The following is a 22,321-nucleotide window of genomic DNA, read 5'->3' on the forward strand; positions in this document are numbered from 1 at the left end:
GGGGATGGCGTTTGGCGTGGTTTCTTGTCATCCAGAGGGCTAAAAAAACACAGCAGAGTGGGGGGATTCACCCCAGAGATGTCCCAGGTGCCTCTTTGCAGATGACATTTCCCATTCTTCGTCTGCTCCAGTCTTACTGCCCCAAATCAGCGACTATTGTGGCAAAGATTTCAGTGATAACAATCAAGGGGACTCGATCGTGCTTGGCTTTCTCTATCCACCTTTTTTTTCCCTGTGGCCTCTGAAGTCTCAGGGTGAAGCAGGACTCCAAGACTGAAGCCATCGGGTGGGTCTCTGTGGGTCTCTGGTTCAGCACTACCCGCGTGCCAGCCTGAGTCTGGATGAAAATTTGCTTTCAGCTTTCATTTTTCACCTCGTCTCCTGAAATTTGTGTCAAACTGCGTTGGTTTCTGCTCCTGCGTGGCCGGGGCGAGGGAGGCAGCCCCTGGGTCTGGGTGGCAGAGATGTTACAGGCTGTGCTGCTACAAAATTCTCATTTTCAGGCCTTTGCTCAGTGAAACACCACAACAAACTGTGACTTAAATTATCGTTTGGGATTTTTTTTTTTTGCTGGGGAAAGCTGCCCGAAGTGGGGCTGCTGCGTGCAGACCCCCCAAAAAGACGAGAGCTTCAAAAGCGTGCAGGAGGAATTCAGACAATCAACCCCCTGGCGGGCCGGGGAGCAGGATTCAGGGTAAGAGAAGCCCACTCGGCTGCTTCCTCCTCCTCCTCCTCCTCCTCCTCCTCCTCCTCCTCTCTCCCTTCCCTGCTGGCAGGGGCTGAGCTCTGCAGACAGTGAGCAGCTGCGGCTGGCGTGCTGCTGCTTAACTGCTGCCTCCCCGGTCTGATTACCAGTGACTCTTGGGCTTACACGGTTCATTTTTAAGAGAATTCCAAATTTCTGCCCCAAATAACGGGGCACAACCTGGAATTTCTTGAGAAGAGTTGGTCTGCGCCGTGCCCCCCAATTTGTGCCTGGCCTCATCATTTTCCCCAAAACCACACCCCAGCTCATCTACCAGCATCTCCGGGGCAGGGGCTTTATTTCAGAGCTGTTTTTTTTTTTTGGGGGGGGCTCCCCGTGCCCCCATCTCCTGGGCACAGCTCTGGGGATGCAGCCGCAGCCTCCCGGCACTTTTGGGTGAAATCCGCGGGCTTTTAGCAAAGTTCCCTTTGCGTTTTCTGGATATTTAGCTTGACCAGCCCCAGCTCCTTACTGGGGGCTCTCACAAAAGGGGCGAGGGTTGAGGGGGGGGGGCATGGGGGGCTCCTGTGGGGGGGGGCACAGGGACAAAGCAGGACCCCAAGGGAGCCAAGGGGACACCGCAGGTTTTGGGGTGGTGGCCTCTGGGTGAACCCAAGCCACAAACTGGGGTTACTGGGACACGGGAACAGGACCGGGGGGGGGGAACACACATTGTGGGGGGGGGACACACATTTCGGGGGGGCCCTCCCTGACCCCCCAGCTGCAAATCCCGACCCCAAAAACCTCTGAGGGACCAGGGGGGCGCCCCCGGATGGGGAAAACCGAGGCAACCCCGGGCTCCCTTCGCCTTTAAGGGGCGGGGGGGCGGGGGGGGGGGCTCTGCTGCCGCAGTGCTTGGCCGGGGGGGGGCCGGGAACGGGGTTGGGATCGGGGTTGGGATCGGGGGGCGATGCTGCGCGTCTTCGTGCTGCGGGCGGACAGCCTCCGCACGCCCGATGCCGACATCAGCGACGCCTACTGCGGGGTCCAGTTCCGAGGTGGGGGGGTCTGGGGGGGGCTTGGGGGGGTCAAAAGGGTCGGGGAGGGGTTAGGGGGGCGTGGGGGGGGGTTGGTGTCTGCGCGCCCCCCACCCCCGTGCTTGGAGAGCCCCCGGGAATGGAGGGGGTCTGATGGGAAGGGGGGGTCTGGGGGTGGGGGGGGTGTTGGTATGGGGGGGTCGCGTTATGGGGGGGGTCCCGGTATGGGGGGGGGTCCTGGTGTGTAGGGGTGTGGGTGTGGGGGGGTCCCATTATGGGGGTCCCATGCATGTATGGGGGGCACAGTGTATGGGGGGGTCCTGTTATGGGGGTACCGTGGGGGGGGGGTCCCAGGATGGAGGGGGGGGTGGATGTTCAGGGGTCCCCGTATATGGGGGGGGTCCCATTATGGGGGTCCTGTGCATGTGCGGGGGTCCCAGTATGGGGGGGGGCGTGGATGTGTGGGGTTCCCGGCAGAGGGGGGGTCCCATTAAGGGGGTTCTGTGCACGTGCAGGGGTCCCACTATGGGGGGGGGGTGCATGGATGTGGGTGGGGGGTTTCCGATACGGGGGGGGGGTCCCATTAAGGGGGTCCCAGTGGGGGGGGGGGCAGCACGGAACCACTGCGGGGCCTTCCCAGTTCCTGCGGGGCTCCCAGTTTGGGGCTGCCTCTGGCCTCCAGCCCCCCCCCCCCAGCAGCGGGTCCGTGTGTCACGGAGCCACCCACAGCCCCCCCTGTGCCCCCCCCCCGGGGGGGGGGGCTGGAGGGCACATAGCTGAGCGGTGAGCGCAGCACTGGGGCTATTTTGGGGCTATTTTGGGACGGCGCTGCCCAGGGGACCCGGGGGACGATGGCTGTGGGGGGCTGCGGGGTCCCAAATGTGTCCCCCCCCCCGGTGACGGGAGAAACGAGGGGGTGTGTGATGTGTCGTGGCTGGTTCGCGGCGTCCTGGGGGTTTTTGGGGTGAAAAATGCCTTTTTATGGCTTTTTGGAGAATGGGGAGCGCGTGTCTGTGTCCGTGTGCCCGTGTCCTGGGCTCTGCAGCCGGGGGGGGCACCTCGGGGGGGGGCTTCCCAGTGGCAGGAGGTCCCCGTCCCGCTGTCAGGGTGCTCGTTTTTGGGACCCCACCCCCCAGGTCCCTGATGCAGGGAACGACCCCTCCTTGCTCCATCCCCAAGCTCTACATTCGGGGGGGGGGGTGTCACCCCTTCACCCCTGCTGCCCCACCAGTGGCTCCCAGTCCTCCCAGCTGTCCCAGTGCTGGGTTCCTCGCAGCGTCCCCAGCTCCTGGCGCTGTGACATCTCCGGGCTTTGTCGCGTTCCCAGGCCCGCTGCTTTGTCATCGCTCCTGCAGCATTCATCCAGTCCTTGTGCCCAGTTATCCCAGTGCCTGCAGCACCTGGGGTCCCAGTGCCCCATTACACCCAGTACTCGCTTATCCCAGTTCTTGCAGCATCCCCAATCTTAGTGCTCACTTACCCTGGTGCTTGAAGTATCTCTGGTCCTAGTGCTTGCAGCATCCTTGGGTCCTGGTGCTTGCTTGTTCTGGGGGTGCAGCACCCTGGGGTCCTGGCGCTCCGTTATCTCCAGTGCTCTGTTATCATGGTGCCTGCAGCACCCTAGGGTCCTGGTACTCTGGTATCCCCGGTGCCCTCTGTCCTGGGGCGTGCAGCACCCTTGGGTCCCTGTGCTCCGTTATCCCTGGTGCTCTGTTATCAAGGTGCCTGCAGCACCCTGGGGTCCTGGTGCACCCTTATCCCCAGTGTCTGCTGTCCTTGGGTGTGCAGCACCCTTGGGTCCCGGCACTCCATCATCCTCAGTGCCTGTTTGTTCTGGGGGTGCAGCACCCTGGGGTCCCGGTGCGCCCTTATCCCCGGTGCCCGCTGTCCTTGGGTGTGCAGCACCCTTGGGTCTCGGTGCTCCGCGTGCTCTACTATCACGGTGCCTGCAGCACCCTGGGGTCCTGGTGCTCCGGTATCCCCAATGCCTGCTTATTCTGGAGGCATGCAGCACCCTTGGGTCCCAGTGTCCGCTGTCCTGAGGGGTGCAGCAACCTGGGGTCCTGGTGTGCCCTTATCCCCGGTGCCCGCTGTCCTTGGGCGTGCAGCACCCTGGGGTCCCGGTGCTCCGTTATCCTCAGTGCCCGTTTGTTCTGGGGGTGCAGCACCCTGGGGTCCCGGTGCTTCTTTATCCCCGGAGCCTGCTGTCCCAGGGCATGCAGCACCCTTGGGTCCCGGTACTCTCTTATCCCCAGTGCTCTGTTATCACAGTACCTGCAGCACCCTGGGGTCCTGGTGCTCCGGTATCCCCAATGCCTGCTTATTCTGGGGGCATGCAGCACCCTGGGGTCCCAGTGTCCACTGTCCTGAGAGGTGCAGCACCCTGGGGTCCTGGTGTGCCCTTATCCCCGGTGCCCGCTGTCCTTGGGCATGCAGCACCCTGGGGTCCCGGCGCTCCGTTATCCCCGGTGCTCTGTTATCACGGTGCCTGCAGCACCCTGGGGTCCCATTGCGCCCTTATCCCCGGTGCCCGCTGTCCCAGGACATGCAGAACCTTGGGGTCCCGGCGCTCCGTTATCTCCAGTGCTCTGTTATCACGGTGCCTGCAGCACCCTGGGGTCCTGGTGCTCTGGTATCCCTGGTTCCCACTGTCCCAGGGCGTGCAGCACCCTTGGGTCCCAGTGTCCGCTGTCCTGAGGGGTGCAGCACCCTGGGGTCCCGGCATTCTGTTATCCCCGGTGCTCTGTTATCACAGTGCCTGCAGCACCCTGGGGTCCCGGTGTGCCCTTATCCCCAGTGCCCGCTGTCCTTGGGCGTGCAGCACCCTTGGGTCCTGGCGCTCCACCATCCTCGGTGCCTGTTGTCCCGGCGCATGCAGCACCCTTGGGTCCCGGTGCTCCGTTATCCCCGGTGCTCTGTTATCACGGAGCCTGCAGCACCCTGGGGTCCTGGTGCTCCGGTATCCCCAATGCCCGCTTATTCTGGGGTCATGCAGCACCCTTGGGTCCCAGTGTCCACTGTCCTGGGGGGTGCAGCACCCTTGGGTCCCGGTGCTCCATCATCTTCGGTGCCTGCTGTCCCGGGGCATGCAGCACCCTGGGGTCCCGGTGCTCTGTTATCCTCAGTGCCCACTTGTTCTGGGGGTGCAGCAACTTGGGGTCCTGGTGCTCCTTTATTCCTGGTGCCCTCTGTCCCGGGGTGTGCAGCACCCTTGGGTCCCGGCGCTCCGTCATCCTTGGTGCCTGCTGTCCCGGGGCGTGCAGCACCCTTGGGTCCCGGTACTCTCTTATCACCAGTGCTCTGTTATCACGGTGCCTGCAGCACCCTGGGGTCCTGGTGCTCCGGTATCCCCAATGCCTGCTTATTCTGGGTGCATGCAGCACCCTTGGGTCCCAGTGTCCACTGTCCCGAGAGGTGCAGCACCCTGGGGTCCTGGTGTGCCCTTATCCCCGGTGCCCGCTGTCCTTGGGCATGCAGCACCCTTGGGTCCCGGCGCTCTGTTATCCTCAGTGCCCGCTTATTCTGGGGTCATGCAGCACCCTGGGGTCCCAGTGTCCACTGTCCCGGGGGTGCAGCACCCTGGGGTCCTGGCACTCCGTTATCCCTGGTGCTCTGTTATCACGGTGCCTGCAGCACCCTGGGGTCCTGGTGCTCTGGTATCCCTGGCGCCCACTGTCCCAGGGCGTGCAGCACCCTTGGGTCCCGGTGCTCCGTTATCCCCGGTGCCCTCCATCCCGGTGCGCGCAGCACCCTTGGGTCCCGGTGCGCCCTTCTCCCCGGTGCCCGCTCTCCTTGGGCATGCAGCACCCTTGGGTCCCGGCGCTGCGTTATCCCCGGTGCCCCCCGCCCCGGTGCGCGCACCCGGCCGCCCCCTGCACCCCCCGCAGCTGCCGCACCGAGGCGCTCCGTGGCACCGCCCGGGCGCCTCCTCCAGCGGCCGGGGAGGGTCGGGGCGGGGGCCGGGACCGGGACCGGGACAGGGAACGGATCCTGCCCGGTGCGGGGGCCCGGCCTGGCCTCTCTCTCGGTGCCCTGCTCGCCCCCCCCCCAAGCCATGCTGCGCTGCCTGCTCCAGCGAGCCAGCCACCTCCCCAACCTCGAGAAGGGGGACAGGCAGAGCGACCCGGTGGCCAGCCTGACTTTCCGAGGTGAGGGCACCCCAAATCTGCCTTTTGGGGCTGGGGGACGGGGGTGGGGGGCAGGATTTTTTGCTTTGCCTGGGGCGAGTTATCTCCATTTCCAAATTTTTTCTGCAAAGCCCGGGGTCCGCGGGGTGCCCGGACAGGACGTATGTCCTGTCCGGGCACCCCGCGGACCCCTGGGCTTTGCCAAGCTCCATCCTCACCCCAAATCCTTGCAAAATTCCCAGGGGACCCCCACGCGCTCCCCACTACCAGGTCCATATCGACCCCCTCCATCCCCATCCTCCAGCCTTGCTCACTGGTGCGGTGCATCCCTTGAGGAGGGGGGGTCCCCAGGGTGGGCTCTGCCCTCAAGCTTTCGGGGTGTGCAAAGTGGGTGGGGGGGGAGTGAAAAATCCCAACGCTTTGGTGGCAGTGGGGTTTTTCCCCAGGGGAGGAGCTGGGGGTGAGCACTCAGCGCCGTCCCCAGCTTGTGGCACAGCGGGGGGACCCCAGAGGGCACAAAGTGGGGTGGTGCTGCAGGGCGCTGCGCCCTTGGGTGCCCTCTTGGTTGCTTTTGTGCTTTGCTCTGATTTAGGGCTTTTAATTGCTAGCAGGAGATTTGTAGTAAATACCTAAATAACCCCATGTCTTGGGGTCCATCCCGTCGCTGTTGGCACGGGGGGGGGGGATGCTCAGAGGCTTTCCCCTGGGGCAGCGGGGCGATGCCTCCGCACCTCGAAAGCGCCCGTTGGGAGGATGTTGTTTCTTTGGCACCCGCTTCCTGGCGGTGGAAAAATGTCCATTTTTAGAAAAAAAAAATAAGGAAAGGAAAGGGATGATGAGTGGCTTCTGAGCAAGCCTTTCCTGTGCTGGGCTGCGGGGTGGGGGGAGCGCGGAGCTGCGAGGTCCCAGGGGGCTCCCAGGGGTGGGCTCCATCCGATGCAGAAAACAGCTCCAGGGCCAGAGCCTGGAGGCACGGGGGAATTCCAGGGCTGTGCACAGCCAGGAGGAACTGCGAGCAGGAGCCGTGCCTGACACGAGGGATGTTCAACGTCTCCAGAGCTCGAGGACGTTCCCCAGAGCTGGGCACGGTGTGGGGACACGTCCCGTGGGGCTGCCTGCCAGTGCCCGGAGCCCTCCCTCCTCCCGCTTGGCTGAGCTCAGGGCCGGAAGGTGCAGCGGTGGGCTCTTGAAAATCTGAAATGGGAAAAGCTGAATTTGGCAACGCTTAAAAAATAAAATCACAAAAATAAAATTAAAAAAAAAATATATTGCAAAAATAAAAAAAACAACAACCAGGGGGGCTGCTCGGAGTGCGTGGTCTGGGCTCCCCGGCGGCACCGCGGAGCCTCTCCGTGCGCGCCTGGCACCGTACGGCGGGGCCGGGGCCACTCGGGGTCCTGTGGGCTTTGAGTCACCGCTATTGTTCTCCTGCTCTTCCTCTTCCTCTTCCCCTGGGCTTGCGGCCGTCCCTTGGGTTCGGTGTGAACCCGAGGCTCCGGGTTTGGGCGGGGGGCACCGCGGGCTCTCGGTGCTGGGCTGCACTCAGCCGCTGCCACCTGGCTCCACGGGGACAGGACGAGGTGGCATCGTCCCTGCCCTCACCTCCTGGGGGTGCCTTGTGCCACCCCCCTGGTGGAGCCCAGGATTTTCTCCCCTGTGCCGTGCGGTGTGGGGGCCCTGGGTCCCGGCTGGGGCAGGATTGAGGTGCAGCGAGGGGCTGTCCCGCTCCCCGTGGTGCTTTCTAACCCAAAAAATTCTCCCCGGAGCATTTTTAAGGGGAGGCAGAGCCTCCTCCCTGCCCTGCTGTGGGGAAACTGAGGCACGGCACAGCAAGAGGGTTGCCTGGGGTTTTCCTGGGGCTCGTGGGGCAGTCCCAGAGCCCAGCCTGTGCGCAAAGTTTGGGCAGATCCTGCCCCCGGGAGCCTCTCACCCCCCTGCTGTTCCCCCGCACACATATCGGGGGAGGGGATCTGAATTTTGGGGCCGTTCCCATCAGACCCATGCGCATTGCTCCCCACAGGCGTGAAGAAGAAGACAAAGGTGATCAAGAACAACGTGAACCCAGTATGGAACGAGGTGAGCGTGGCCCCATCCCCGTCCCGGTGCGCCCGCGGCTGTCTCGGTTCCACGAGGACACGGGAACGGTGCGGGACGCATCCTGCCGGGGGCACGGAGAGCCCTGAGCTGGCTCCGCACGGCCCCTCCGCTCCAACCTCTTCCCCTTCCATCAAGATCTTATCAGGGCCAAGCACGCAGATTAAAAGAAACGGTACAAAAATACAGCAGCTTTGCAGGGAAAACAAGTGGTTTACGCATCAGCCTGGCCCAGGGGAGGATATTTTTTCCTTCTAACCCTGACCCGGGGGGGTCAAGGTTAAAAAAATGGCTTTTGGCGAGCGAGCAGGAACGCAGTTTAGGTGCAGCAATGCTGCGTGCCAGCTCCCGTCGGTTTTCTCCTTTAGCTTTTTAATTAACCCGTGGTAAAAACCTGTGAAAATCACCAGCTTTGGGGCTGAGCTTTCCTCCTGACGCCTGCTCCCCTCTCCTCCCCTGCAGGGCTTCGAATGGGACCTGAAGGGCACGGCGCTGGACCCTGGGTCCGAGCTCAGCGTCGTCGTGAAAGACCACGAGACCATGGGGAGAAACCGGTAGGAAAAGCACCGGGGAGAGCCCCGTGCAGCCTCCCCGGCTCCGTTTTATCTCTCCGTGCGCGCCCGAGGCTTTGCAAATCGGACTCGGGGGGGGTGGTGATGCATTGGTGCATCGCTGCCCCGTTTGCAGCGGGGGCTGAGGTTGCTGGTGGGAGGCGGGCGCCGCATTTCTGGGCTGCTTTGCACAACATTTGGGGAGAAAAAATAAAAAAAACTGCTCGGGGCACGGAGCACGCACACAGGGAGCCTTGTGCCCGCCGCCTCCGCTCGTGGCCAGGCTGGTGCCGCGAGGCCACGGTGATGGGCGCACGGCCCAGGAGGTGCCACGGCTCTTTTTTTTTGGCCAGGATTTGGCCAGGCTCTTCTTGGCCAGGCTCTTTTTGGCTGCTTACAGGAAAAAAAAAATAAAAAAAAGCTTGGAATTGATTGATTTGTGGGCAGCACGTGGTGGGAAGCGCGGCTCTGCAGCCTCCGGGACGGGGAGGATGGCCCTGGCGTGGCCGATCCCCGCTTCCAGCGCCGATGCTGCTGCTGGATCTGCTGGAAATTGGGCTCGGTCCAGCTCGGTGGCTTTGTGCCCTTCTATAAATAGAGGGGGGCAGAGGGGAGGAGGCTCCGGCTCTGGTGCAGGCACCTCTTGGCTGCCTGCGGGGGGGTGCAGCCGCTCCTCTGTGCGCCCCCGGAGCCCCCACGTGGAGCCTCTCCTGTTTGCTGGCCCCTTCCCCGCTGGCTTTTTGCCTTCCTTTCCCTACGGAGACGGCACCGAGCTGCCCCTCCGCCGGGGTGCTGCCCCATTGGGGCAATTAGCAGCGACCCCGCTCCTCTTTTGGGGGGCACGGCCCTATTTCCGTGACCGTCTGCAGAGGAAATGGAAGGAGACGGGGAGGGGAAGGCAGTCCCCTCCCCGTGGGAGAAGCGTTCGGGCTCTCCAGCCCTCCTGAAGTGGTGGGGAAGGAAACGGGAGCAGCTTTGATATCCTGGACTCCTCTGCCCCGCTGAACCCCCCCAGGCCATTTCTTTCCCCGTTTTTATTCTGGGTGCAGCTGGCACAGAAAGTCCATCCAAGGAGCTGGCAGCTCCCTGCTCCCCAGAGCGGCTTTCCAGGTGCTTTTTTTTGTGCTAAAAAGGGCACGGAGCCCCCAGAAGTCCCCACATTGTCTGAGCGGGGCAGGCAGCCCAGCCCCAAGGCTCCGAGCATCCTCCCAGCAGCATCCAGGTGGGGACGTGGCCGTTTACCCCCCAAATCTGGGAATTGAGCTGGGAATTTCCAGCAGCTGCTCCTGTCCCCAGTGTGGTTCCTTGGCCCCTTCCCCCGCTGACCCCCCGTGCTCTCGGCCCCCAGGTTTTTGGGAGAAGCCCGCGTGCCCCTGCGAGATGTCCTCTCCTCCCCCAGCCTGGCGGCCTCCTTCAACGTCCCCTTGCTGGATGCCAAGAAGCAGACCACCGGGGTGAGTCCCTTCCCTGGGGGGGGCCGCGCCATCCGCTCCTCCTCAAGCTGCCCCCTTGGCGTTCCCATGGGGGCAGCAGCTTTTTGCCCCTGGGGCCATCGGGGACCCCGTGGCCCTGGCCCCCCAGCCTGGCAGGGCCCCAGTTTGGGACCCGTTGCCCCATCCTGGGCCCTTCAGCTTTGCTTCACGAGCTCGGGGAGGGGGCAGCAGGAGGACACCCCCCTTCCACGGGGTCTTCCATGGGGACCCCATGAGCTGCGCCAGGGGGGTCACCCCCTGCATCCACATGGGACCCCCTCCTCTGCGCCTTGCAGGCTGTGGAGAGCTCTGTGACACCCCTCCTCTTATTTTTTCCCCAGGCTTTCCTCATCCTGCAGGTGTCCTACACCCCCCCTCCGGGTGCTGCTCCCCTCTTCCCTCCTCCGTCCCCCCCTGAGCCATCGCCGGGGGCTGCCGAGCCCGACACGGTCACCGGTAATGAGGGCGCCCCACGGGCGGCACGGGGGGACACGACCCCCACGGCCCACCCGAAGCCCCCTCAGCAACCTCCCTGCCCCCTGCCCCGCGCAGAGGCGCCCACCGAGGAGGAGGAGGCTGAGGACCGGCCGGCCACGGGGGACGAGACGGAGCCTGCGCCCTCGGGGCCACCGGGGTCCGAGCCCCCCTCGCTGCCCCGCAAGCCCCCGGTGCACCACGTCCACGGGGTGAGGCGCAGGAGGAGCTCGCCCAAAAAGCCCCTGTCCAACAAGCCGCAGGACTTCCAGGTGAGGCGTGGGCAGGTTTGGGTGCATCCTTTTTGGGGTACCTGGGTCTTGGTGCATCCTTTTTGGGGTATCTGGGTCTTGGTGCACCCCTCTTAGGGTATCCGGGTCCTGGTGCATCCTTTTTGGGGTATCCGGGTCTTGGTGCATCCCTCTTTGGGGTCCCTCTTGGGGGTCCCGGGTGCTGGTGCGTCCCCCGTGGGGTACCCGGGCAGTGCCCGGTGCCCACCCCGGCTGCCCGCTGAGCTCTTCCCTTTCTCCCCCTCCTGCTGCAGATCCGGGTGCGGGTGATCGAGGGCCGGCAGCTGCCCGGGGTTAACATCAAGCCCGTGGTGAAGGTGACGGTCGCAGGGCAGACCAGGAGGACCAGGATCCGCAAAGGCAACAGCCCCTTCTTCGACGAGGTGAGGCCTGGGGGTGGGCATCGGGAGAGCCTGGGGGGAGCTTTGGGGGTCAGGACCCGAACGGAGGCACCGGCACAGCTCAGGGGCCGGGGTTTGGCTACAGCCCGAGCTGCACCAAGCAGACACTTTGGCTCCCCGAGGTGTCCCCCAGCCCCACGGCTGTTTGCACAGGATGCTGGTGCTCAGCCCTTTGCCCTCTGCCCCTCAGACTTTCTTCTTCAACGTCTTCGAGTCGCCAGCCGAGCTGTTCGATGCGCCCATCTTCATCACGGTGAGCCGCTCCGGTTCCTCCCTGGGGGGATCGCTCGCCCCGTCCCCTCCCCACGCTGCCCAGGGACCCGTCCCTGCTCCATCTCGGTGCTGCACTCACTGCTCTGCCTTCTCCTCCTGCAGGTGGTGGATTCTCGGTCATTTCGGGCGGATTCGGTGCTCGGGGAGTTTCGGGTAAGGCTCGCGCCTCTTCGCCCCTGATCCCAGCCTCTGGGGCTCGCAGCGTGCTCAATCTCGCTTGCTTTCCTCTTGTTTTTCACAGATGGATGTCGAGACCATCTATTCGGAGCCGAGTGAGTTCAGCAGCTGGGGCTGCTTGCTGCGGTGGGGGTTGATCTCTCTGGGTGACAGTTTTTTGGGGTCAAACATAGGGGACACGCTGAGGCTGTGCCCTGGGACAGATCCACCTTGTGCTGCTTAAACAGTGCTGTGGTGGCTGGGGAGGGGGTAACGCGCCCACCTGGGCACACCGGGGGGCTTGGTGTGACAGCACGAGCACATCTCACCGACGTTGGGCAAACCCATAAAAATTCCTTGGAAAAATCTCACCAACGTTGGGCAAACCCATAAAAATACTTCGGAAAAATGTCACCTACGTTGGGCAAAACCCATACAAACGCCTTGGACGAGCCCTGACCCACCTGGATCACTGGTAAGGGCCAGCAGGGGGTGACCAGTGCGTGGCTGTGCCTTGGTCACCCATCGATCTGTGGAATAAAGCAACAAAAATCTTGGGTGGCTCCCGCCTTCCTCGATATTTTACTTCCATCTTCATTACACTGAAAGAGGGGTCCTGGAGATGACGTTTTTCCCTGCACAAAGATCTCACCATCCTCGGGTGTTCGTTCATTCCCCAGAGCACGCCTTCCTCAGGAAGTGGCTGCTGCTCTCCGACCCCGAGGACTTCTCCGCGGGGGCCAAGGGCTACCTGAAGGTCAGCCTGTTCGTGCTGGGGCCCGGAGACGAAGCTCCCGTGAGTATTGGTTTGGGACGGATGGACGGACGGATGGACGGATGGATGGACGGATGGATGGACGGATGGATGGATGGATGGACGGATGGATGGATGGATGGATGGATGGGATGGATGGAGCGACTTTTTGGGTTTTCCTCCTCTCGCCCCACAGATGGAGAAGAAGGAGGTCTCGGAAGACAAGGAGGACATCGAGGGGAACCTCCTGCGTCCCACCGGGGTCACCCTGAGAGGGGCTCACTTCTGCCTGAAGATCTTCAAAGCTGAGGACTTGCCCCAGAGTGAGTGTTTCCCCATCCCATGGCATGTAGAGGACCAAGGGTGCCGATGAGGAAGCTGCGCCCTCAGCCCTGTCCCCGGGACCTCACCGATGTGGTCCCCGCGGCCCTCCCAGCGCCTCCTTTTCCCCGCAGTGGATGACGCCGTCATGGACAACGTCCGGCAGGTCTTTGGCTTCGAGAGCAACAAGAAGAACCTGGTCGACCCCTTCGTGGAAGTCAGCTTCGCGGGCAAGATGGTGAGCGGCCGGAGAGGGGTCCCCCGGGCTGGGGACGTGGCGGTGGGTCGTGGCACGCCGTGGTGGCAGGGACGTGGGGAGGGTGGCACGCCGGGCGCACCGAGGTGCTGTTGTGTTAGGAAGCCACTGGGGGTGGCTTTTTGGGGGTCCTGGGGCGAGACCCCCGAGCAGCCCGTTGCACCCTCTGCCTCCTGCGCAACGCAGAGCCCCACGGGCCGGGGACATTGAAGGGAGCCTTTATTTTGGGGATGGGAGACTTGAGAAAAGTCACCCCCATCCCGCTCCCACACCTCCAGCTCTACTCGAGGATCCTGGAGAAGAACGCCAACCCCCAGTGGAACCAGTGCCTGACCCTGCCGGCGATGGTGAGCGCCGTGCCCGCTCCCGGCTGCCCCCCAAAACCCCCCGGAGCCCCCGGCCACCGCTCACCGCTCCGCTCTCTTCCCAGTTCCCTTCCATGTGCGAGAAGATGCGGATCCGGGTGACCGACTGGTGAGTGGGGACACGGCCCCGGGATGGGGACAGGGTGCGTGAGGGTGTTGGAGGGGGCACCAGATACCCTTAAAACCCAGGAGGAGCTGAGGGGGTGGAGATGCGCTCACGGAGCAGGGGATGCTTGGCATGGGATGGGTTTGGGATGTGGGATGGCTTTGGGATGTGGGATGGGTTTGGGACAAGATGTGGGATGGGTTTGGGACAAGATGTGGGATGGGTTTGGGATGTGGGTTGGGTTTGGGACGTGGGATGGGTTTGGGACGTGGGATGAGTTTGGGACGGGACGTGGGATGGGTCTGGGACGTGGGATGGGTTTGGGACGGGACGTGGGATGGGTTTGGGACAAGACATGGGATGGGTTTGGGACAAGACGTGGGATGGGTTTGGGACGGGACGTGGGATGGGTTTGGGACATGGGATGGGTTTGGGACGGGATGTGGGATGGGTCTGGGACGTGGGATGGGTTTGGGACGGGACGTGGGATGGGTTTGGGACAAGACATGGGATGGGTTTGGGACAAGACGTGGGATGGGTTTGGGACATGGGATGGGTTTGGGACAAGACATGGGATGGGTTTGGGACAAGACGTGGGGTGGGTTTGGGATGGGATGTGGGATGGGTTTGGGATGTGGGATGGGTTTGAGATGAGACGTGGGATGGGTTTGGGATGTGGGATGGGTTTGAGATGAGACGTGGGATGGGTTTGGGACGGGATGTGGGATGGGTTTGGGATGTGAGATGGGTTTGGGACAAGATGTAGGATGGGTTTGGGACATGGGATGGGTTTGGGATGAGACGTGGGACGTGTTTGGGACGTGGCCGTTTGAGACACGGCTGTGTTTGGGACATGGGATGCATTTGGGACGAGACGTGGCCGTGTTTCAGGGACCGCCTGACGCACAACGACATCATCGGCACCGCCTACCTCTGCATGTCCAAGATCTCGGCGCCCGGCGGGGAGCTGGAGGGTAAGGGCGGGTGGCAGGACGTGGCCCTCGGTGCATGCCCACGGAGCCGTGCTGCACGCTGCTGGCCGGGGTTGGTGCTGGCCAGGAAGGGCTCTGCCAGGTCACCGGGGCTGGGGGAGAAGCCGGGGGGACGCGGGCAGGGTGCTGGTGGTGGCACCATCCCGCGGGGGTGGCTCCGTGCTGTGGCCCTGCTGGATTCGGTCCCTGCTGCTTCGTGGCCCTACAGATCTTCAGGTCCTAATGGGGCCATGGGGAGGGGTGGTTGCAGAGCTGCAGCCGAGGTTTTGTGTCCTCCTTTGCGACCAGAGGTGGCTGCAGGTGGTGACAGCGGTGTCACCGGCGCAGGAAGGTGCCACCTCTCCCTGCTCCCACTGACGGCTCCTCCTCAGGTGGCATTTTGGGGCTGTCGGGGTGGGGGCTGAGGTCCAGCCTGTGCTGAGAGCAGTGTTTGAGGTGCCTGAGTGAAGGGCCACCACGGAGGTGCTGTGAGGGACCGGGTGGGTGACGCCGACCGTGTCACTTGTGCCGAGCGGGGAGGGACGCGGGATGCGCTCGTGGCGATTTCTCTGCTTGTGGGGCTGCTGCGAGCCGCGGCGGGGCTGGAGCAGAGGCTGCCCTAAAGTGCACGAGTGTCCTGCTGCTAACGAGCCTGGTGGCACCTGGTGGCACCTGGTGGCACCTGGTGGCACCTGGTGGCACCTGCTGGCACCTGCTGCCCTCCCGGACCCCTGCACGTGCACATCGTCCCCGCGCCTCCCCGCTTTGAAGTGTGGCTCCCGGGATGGTTTGGAGAGGGAATGGGGGGCCAGGTAGGGAAATGAGGAGGCTGGGAGGGGTCTGTGGGACTGGCAACCCCCTGCCCCTTGGATCCGTATGGCTTCTGCAATGCACGGAGCATCCTTCATCCCTCGGGGCTTTCACATGCGCCCTACGGCCACCAACCAGCCTCACCCTTTCTCTTCCTCTGTTGGCACTGAGAGCTCATGGCAGTGCTTCCTCCTCCTCCTCCTCCTCCTCCTTCTCCTTCTCCTCCTCCATAACCCGCTGCCCTTTCCGTGCGCTCCCCCTCCTAACCTCTCTCCATTTCTTTGTGCCTCAGATGAGTTTCCTGCTCTCGCGAAGCCTCTGAAAGCCGCAGACCGTACGTCCCCTTAGCCTCTCGGTTTGCAATCGCCACCCTGGTAATTTTTTTTTTTCCCCTGCTGTCGTTGCCACCGTCAGGGCCAGAGCGTTGGCCAGAGCTGGGAGCACCTCGATGGGGGAAACCTCCCAAGCTGGGAAGGGCTCCGGTGTCCTCCCCTCGGTGGCTTTGGGGCATCCCCAATGGTTTTGTGGTGTGGTGGCGTGTTGTGTGCCGAGCTGTCGGGGTCCGGCGTGGTGCTTGGGAGCTCGGAGCAGCACCACAAAAAGGGTTTCAGCTTCTCATTGGCTCGAGGTGCCCAAAAACCGAGCGCTGCTGCTCTTCCAAGCGCTGTCCCGTGGCATGAGGCACCCCGGGGCTTCTGGAAGTCCACGCAGCGCCCTGGCAGCTCCTGGGCTTGCAGGAGACGCAGTGTTTTGGTGCCCACTGATGTGGGTTTTGGGTCACCAACGGCTCCTTCCCTGTGCCCCGCAGTGGACGACGGGCTGGGCTTCCTGCCGACCTTCGGCCCCTGCTACATCAACCTCTACGGCAGCCCCCGCGAGTTCACCGGCTTCCCCGACCCGTACGAGACGCTCAATTTGGGAAAGGTGAAGTCGGCTTCTTGCCAGCACGGCCCGAAATAAGTTAACCTTCCTCCTTGCCAAAAGCAAGCTGCTGCTAACCCGACCCGGCTGCCTTACCCGGAGCCTTGCCCCAGCTCTCCCCGCCTCCAAAACACCTCCAGAATTGCTTTGCCCGATCTCTCCGCGAGGCCAAACGAGCGGAGAGGTGCCGGGGACGGGCCCCTGGGTGCTGACCCTGTCCCCGGTCTACCCCCAAGGGCGAGGGCGTCGCGTATCGCGGCAGGGTGCTGGTGGAGCTGGAGACCCGGCTGGTGGAGCACGTGGAGCAGAAGGTGGAGGACATCTCCGCCGACGACATCCTGCGGGTGGAGGTAACGGGGTCGCTGCTGGCACCGGGGGTCCGTCCTAAATCCCACCCCAAATTCCCTCGAGGCACCGCGTCCTCTTCCCTGCCGTCACCTTTGCCATCTCAGGGGCTTTCCCGGGTTGGTGTTTGGGGGCAGTGGGGGGGTCTGTGCGGAGACCCCACGTCCCCGTCCCTGTTGCAGAAATACCTGCGCCGGCGCAAGTACTCCCTCTTCGCCGCCTTCTACTCGGCCACCATGCTGCAGGACGTGGACGATGCCATCCAGTTTGAGGTCAGCATCGGCAATTACGGCAACAAATTCGACAACACCTGCCTGCCCCTGGCCTCCACCACGCAGTACAGCCGGGCCGTGTTCGACGGTGAGCCGGGGGGGGTCCCACGACCCAGCTGGATGTGGATGGTGTCTGGTGGGCTCTGTCTGAGCGAGGGATGGGGCCAGGAGGACCCCGGAGGTGTCTTCAAGCTCAGCCACCGGTGTGCGTGGAAATGGGTGACCAGGGAGGCGTGGGGAAGGCAGGAGAGCTCTGGGCATGGGGTGTAGGGTGGCCACCCAGCCCTAACAGTGCCCAATTCTTCTCAAGGGGGAGCCAGAGCTTTAGGGTGGCCTTTCCCTGGGGGCTATGGCGTGAGGTGTCCTCACCACGCTGCGGTTCCCGGAATCCCAGAACCATCTAGGTTGGAGGAGCCCTCCAAGATCTGGTCCTGAGCAGGGAGGTGCCCGTCACCGTGATGTCCCGAGCTCACCCGTGTGTTGTGCCCTCCAGGCTGCCAGTATTACTACCTGCCCTGGGGCAACGTGAAGCCCGTGGTGGTGTTGTCGTCCTACTGGGAAGACATCAGCGCCCGGACTGACGCTCAGAACCTCCTCCACCACACGGCAGACAGGCTGGTGAGTGCCACAGGGACAGGGACAGGGACAATCCTGGCTGCATCCCACCTGGGGGCACGGGGAGAGGATGGAGACCATCTCCGTGCTGGGTCAAGTTTGGGGTTTGTGGGGTCCCAGGTGCCCTGCTCAGCCATGGAGTGAAAGGGGAAAGGGAAATGGGTGTTCCTTGGAAAATCCCTTTCCTGCGGAGCTGCCTCTGCTGGTGTCAGAGCCTCGGGGTGCAGGAGCCCCGGGATGAGCAGGGGCTGGAGGTGCAGCAAGCCCTGGGCTCTCTGCTTGCCCAAACCCGGGCTCTTTCCTCTCCTTCCGTGGCTTCCAGCTGGTGCGGGGGTCCGCACCGTGCTGGATGGGAAGAGGGGGCCACCCTCACCTCTGTGGGGTGACAGCGGGGTGCGTCGCTGTGCCACCCACCGGGGAGGCTGCGCAGATGCCAGAGGCAGGGCTTCCTTCAGTTTTGGGGCTGTTTATGGGATTTCCTGCTGTGCTGCACACTCATTTCCCCAGGGAGCTCCAACAGGAGCAAATCTGGGGGTGCAGAGCGCTGGCAGGGCCAGGAGGGGGTTTCCAAGTGGGGCGCAGCCCTGGGTGCTTGCCGGGAGGCTCCTGGAGGTGGGGAGGAGCGGGGTGCCGGGGGTGAGCACCCCCTCACCCCCCCCGTGTCGTGCAGGAAGCCAACCTGGAGAAGGTCCAGCTTGCGCTGAAGGCCAAGTGCTCATCGAGCGAGCTGGACTCCCTGGGTGCCCAGCTGCTGGATGATATCATCGCCGACTGCAGGTACTGCTGCCAGCCCCTCCGTGCCGTTTATTGCGAGAGCACTTATTTATCTTGGAAGGGATGACTTCTTCTTCTTTTTTTTTATATTTTTATTTTTTTTTAATGCTGAAAAAAGGGCGGTCGTTTGCTAATGTTTACTTCAAAGGTCGCTGAGCCAAGGCACGGAGTTGGAGAGGTGGCGGTGAAGGCAAGTCGTAAATTCCCAGCCCGGCTCACCTGAATGAGCCGCATTGTGCCGCGGGGCCGGGGCTGGAGCCCCCACTCTGGGGGGGTCGCCAGGGCCAGGAGCCACCCCCTTGGTGGCTCCCCGAGGGGTTTTGAGGGTGCTGTGTGTGAAGCATCCGTGCCCAGCACCTGAAGGCTGTTGTGCTGTGCCTGTTGTGTGTCCTGTGGAGGGGATGGAGGTGTTGGAGACGTGGGGCTGGATGGTGTGGGCATCCCGCAGCCCCCCTGCCTCCACTCCGGGCAGATGCAGGATGGGTTGTCGTGGGACTGAGCTCTGCTTTCATCTCCTACGTGGTCTCCTGGAGTATTTCCAGGACTCTCCCCATCCCCAGGGTGGTTTTTGGTGCTTCAGCTCAGCAGAGAGGGAGAATTTGGTCCTCCCTGTGGTCCTTGAGGTCCACGTTCTTCCCCTCCCTCCCCAATTAATGGGGAGGGAGGGGAAGAACGTGGCTGCGAGCTGTGCCAAGCCCGTGGCTCCCCTTGCTCCTTGCCCCTCTCCATGCTCAGCTCTTGCTGTAAGCAGCTCCGGAGGGGCTTGGCACAGGGACCAGGGTGGTACACGGTGGTGGGGGCTGCTGTGACAGCTCCGATGGCTTTTTTGGGAGGATTTCACCCCATTGCATGCTGTGCCCTGGGGGACGAGCTGATCCATGCAGCTGGACCTCTCTGTGGTGGCTGGGCTGGATGGCTGGGGGCAGGTTGGATGCGCTCAGCCGGGGCAGAGCTCATCAGAAGGAATTTGGGCTGGATTTCGGAGTGATGGGACAACTCCAGCTGCTCCCCGATGCTTCCCTGCTCTGCTGTGAGTGGGGCACGGGTCTCTGGTGGAAGGCCCCAAGTGGGAGGCGATGTCTCCACCTCCTGTTCCCAGTAGGAAAGCAGCAACGTGCCTCAGATCACCTCCCCAGGTCTGTTTTCGCAGCTTTTGGGTGAAGGGAAGTGCTCCTTGGAGCACTTGGCAGTGGCACCCAGACGGACAGAGCTAGGGATAGAGCAGCGGCAGCAAACCCCAGAACCAGAGGCACGGCATTGCAACACGGCTCTTGGTGCCAATGCTCTGACCTGGAGCTTCAGGGGCTGCTCTTGGCTCTGTTCCCACCACGGTGATGGCCCTGGGAGAGCGTTTGGCTCCGGTGATTTGTGCCCCAAGGGACATCAGTGCAGGACCCATGGCTCTGCGTGAACTTGATGCTCCTATTTATCTTTAATCTACTTCATTGTGCTTCTACATTTCGCTTGGTTGAGTCCATTGCCTTCCATTTGCCCACGGGAGCACAATTTAAGTCCCTGGATCCTCTGGGGTTTTATAGGGTTTTTAATGCACCGCACACACCCTCGGTGAGCAGGCTTAACCCATTCTGTGGCTCCTTTTCACAGCTTTATAACAAATTTCCTCCTGGTGTAGCTTTACAGTTTGTCTGTCTGACATTGAATGCAACTGCCGTGGATATTTTTAGCTTGGGTTTATTTTATTTTCTCTGTCCCTGCACGGCTGGTGAGGCACGTTGCGGTGTGCGGGGCGGGTGAGCAGCGTCCTGCCTGGCACCGTGGGGAGCAGCTCCACTTCATCACCCCATTTTGCATGGAAAGCCCTAAATGGCCCCATCCTCCTGAAACCTGGATGCAGCAGCTTGAGTCAATTCCTATTAAAATGTCCACGTAGTGTGCAGGGTGATGTTCACGGCTCGGTCAGGCTCCACGTGGCCCCTTCCAGCGACGTCCTCGCTCTCAGCATCGCCGTGCTCCCCAAATGCATCTTCAGGGCCTTGTTCCTTCTTTGTAAACTTGCCGAAAAAGAAGGAAAAAAATAAAAAGAGAAGCCCCCAGCGAGGGTGAGGCTCCCAGGAGCTGCTGACACCACGTCTCTGCCCGCAGCGTGCCCCTGCCTGATGTGCTGGGGAAGCCGGCCAGCACCCACCTGGACCAGAACATGTACCGCTTCCGCAGCACCAACCTGGAGCAGGTCGTGCAGGCGGCGCTGAAGCTCAAGCACGAGGATTTGAGCCTCCCCGCGGTGCTGGAGCAGGCGGAGGACTGGCTCTGCAGGCTGAAGGCCATGGCGGAGGAGGTAACGTGGTGATGCTCGTGGTGATGCTCGTGGCGATGGATGCGAGCGATGCCGCGGTGCTGCCCTAGTGGGGAGCCGAGGTGATGGCTGGGACCCCATGCAAGGATCGTCCCCGTGCCCCCACCTCCCTTTAGGAAGGTTTTGCAGACAGCCGTTAAGGTTTAGCCAGGCTCACGATGAAGCTTTGCCAAAAAATCCTCAGCCCAAGCTGCTGCAGGGGGCTGGGCTGGCTGCAGGCGCAGGGTGCGGGGACACGCGGGGATGCTCTGCTCAGCCGTGGGCTCACGAGGTGGCAGGGGGCCCACGTGCCATGTCCCCCCCATGGGATTTTGGGCATCCCCGACTCGGATACCTGTGCCTGTCCTCATTCCGTGATGCTCAGCTGGCATCCATCCCTTGCAGCCGCAGAACAGCCTGCCCGACGTGGTGATCTGGATGCTGCAGGGCGACAAGCGCGTCGCCTACGCCCGCGTGCCGGCCCACGAGGTCCTCTTCTCCAAAAACATCCCCGGCTGCTGCGGCAAGAACTGCGGGAAGCTCCAGACCATCTTCCTCAAGGTGCGTGGACTATTTATCTGTGTGCACTTGTGCCCAGATATAACCATTTTTAAAACTTTTGTCCTAAAAACGGAGCAGGGAGACCCGTAAGGAGGAAAATGTGAGTCAGTGCAGTCTGATTGCAGAGTCCGGTGAGCCTGGGGCTCATCCCCATCCCGTGTGGGCTGCAAGGACAAGGAGATGCTCGGTGCCTTGCCCTGTGCTCGCCTGGTGGAGCCCCAGCCCCACTGCAAACCCAGGCTTTGTTCCACCCTGGCCATGGCACCCCAGCACCGGGTAGGGTTAAGCTCTGGCTCGGAGCTTAAGCAAAGATGGGCGCAGTTTGGCCCAGTCAGTGCATTTAAAATTTTTTTTTTTAATATTTAAATTTTGTAACGTTCTTTAATGTTTTTCAAAATTCCTGACCCTCCGCCACCCCATGAAATTTAAGCTGTGGCCACCTCTGCCAGGCACTTACCGAGCTTCTCGCATCTCCAAGGATGTTTCTTTGGCCTTTCGCTGCGTGCCAGCCTGGGAGCAGACAATCAGTGCCGAACAAGCTCTGAAAAAATAAAGCGAAATAAAATAAACTGAACAAATCCCAAAACCCCAAGCCCAGCTGGCAAGCAGGAGGCAAACCAAAATATATTCTGCTTTTTTTTTCTGCACTTTAGCTCGGGATGGAAAACTAGCATCACTCGAGGGAAAAAAAAAGTGACCGAGGGAGAGAGAAAGGGCAGCGAGATGTCTCCTTTCTTGTTCTTTATTTTTTATGCTGGGCTCTCTGTCCTAGCCCTGTCCCCCCACAACGCAGCACCCCAACCCCATGCTGTGTCTGTAGGTTCCTGCTGCCCCATCCAGGGTTGTGGGGGCTTCGTAACCCCCACCCTAAAGCAGATTTTGGCCTCCCATCCAGCGTCCCCCCCGTGGGCATCCCACACGGGGACGTTAACGCGGCTCTGTCTTGTGCAGTACCCCCAGGAGGAGGCAATGGGACCCAAGATCCCTGCCCAGATCCGGGTGCAGCTCTGGTTTGGGCTGTCCGTCGACGAGAAGGAGTTCAACCAGTACGCCGAGGGGAAGCTCTCCGTCTTCGCCGAAACCGTGAGCATCCTGGGGGGACCCTCCTCGCTTTTCCATCATCCTAAGCAATGGAGAGGTTGGAAAGGAGACCCCATTAACACAGAAACCTCTCTGCCCCCTCAGTACGAGAACCAGACCAAGCTGGCACTGGTGGGGAACTGGGGCACCACCGGCCTGACGTACCCCAAATACTCGGACGTCACGGGCAAGATCAAACTGCCCAAGGACAGCTTCCGACCCTCCACAGGCTGGACCTGGGCCGGCGACTGGTTCATCTGCCCGGAAAAAACGTGAGTGATGGTTTTTTTGGTAAAATTACAGAGTTTGGGTGGGCT

The 22,321-nt window shown here is 62.2% G+C and overlaps 1 protein-coding gene across 11 annotated transcripts in view; it reads left to right on the plus strand.

The window, feature by feature from the left end:
• The first annotated feature begins 1,594 nt into the window (after positions 1-1,594).
• Positions 1,595-22,321, plus strand: part of DYSF (dysferlin) — an 81,881-nt gene continuing 61,154 nt past the window's right edge. For 2 of the 11 annotated variants that reach the window (XM_068679484.1, XM_068679486.1), the window contains exons 1-25: positions 1,595-1,743; positions 7,870-7,925; positions 8,406-8,497; positions 9,843-9,948; positions 10,308-10,712; positions 10,985-11,113; positions 11,322-11,384; positions 11,507-11,557; positions 11,646-11,676; positions 12,241-12,356; positions 12,511-12,637; positions 12,770-12,873; positions 13,170-13,238; positions 13,322-13,365; positions 14,254-14,336; positions 15,436-15,477; positions 15,952-16,067; positions 16,301-16,414; positions 16,592-16,769; positions 17,175-17,299; positions 17,967-18,073; positions 20,174-20,366; positions 20,769-20,924; positions 21,876-22,007; positions 22,110-22,276. In XM_068679484.1, the coding sequence (XP_068535585.1) occupies positions 1,656-1,743; positions 7,870-7,925; positions 8,406-8,497; positions 9,843-9,948; positions 10,308-10,712; positions 10,985-11,113; positions 11,322-11,384; positions 11,507-11,557; positions 11,646-11,676; positions 12,241-12,356; positions 12,511-12,637; positions 12,770-12,873; positions 13,170-13,238; positions 13,322-13,365; positions 14,254-14,336; positions 15,436-15,477; positions 15,952-16,067; positions 16,301-16,414; positions 16,592-16,769; positions 17,175-17,299; positions 17,967-18,073; positions 20,174-20,366; positions 20,769-20,924; positions 21,876-22,007; positions 22,110-22,276 (2,894 nt within the window). In that variant the 5' untranslated portion in view covers positions 1,595-1,655. Of the gene's footprint in view, positions 1,744-5,213; positions 5,871-7,869; positions 7,926-8,405; positions 8,498-9,842; positions 9,949-10,307; positions 10,713-10,984; positions 11,114-11,321; positions 11,385-11,506; positions 11,558-11,645; positions 11,677-12,240; positions 12,357-12,510; positions 12,638-12,769; positions 12,874-13,169; positions 13,239-13,321; positions 13,366-14,253; positions 14,337-15,435; positions 15,478-15,951; positions 16,068-16,300; positions 16,415-16,591; positions 16,770-17,174; positions 17,300-17,966; positions 18,074-20,173; positions 20,367-20,768; positions 20,925-21,875; positions 22,008-22,109; positions 22,277-22,321 lie in introns of those variants that run through there. The other 9 variants (XM_068679478.1, XM_068679481.1, XM_068679485.1 and 6 more) reach the window with 6 other exon arrangements.

This window comes from Anas acuta, chromosome 4 (genome assembly GCF_963932015.1).
Source record: "Anas acuta chromosome 4, bAnaAcu1.1, whole genome shotgun sequence".
In the NCBI taxonomy this organism is placed as follows: Eukaryota; Metazoa; Chordata; class Aves; order Anseriformes; family Anatidae; genus Anas; species Anas acuta.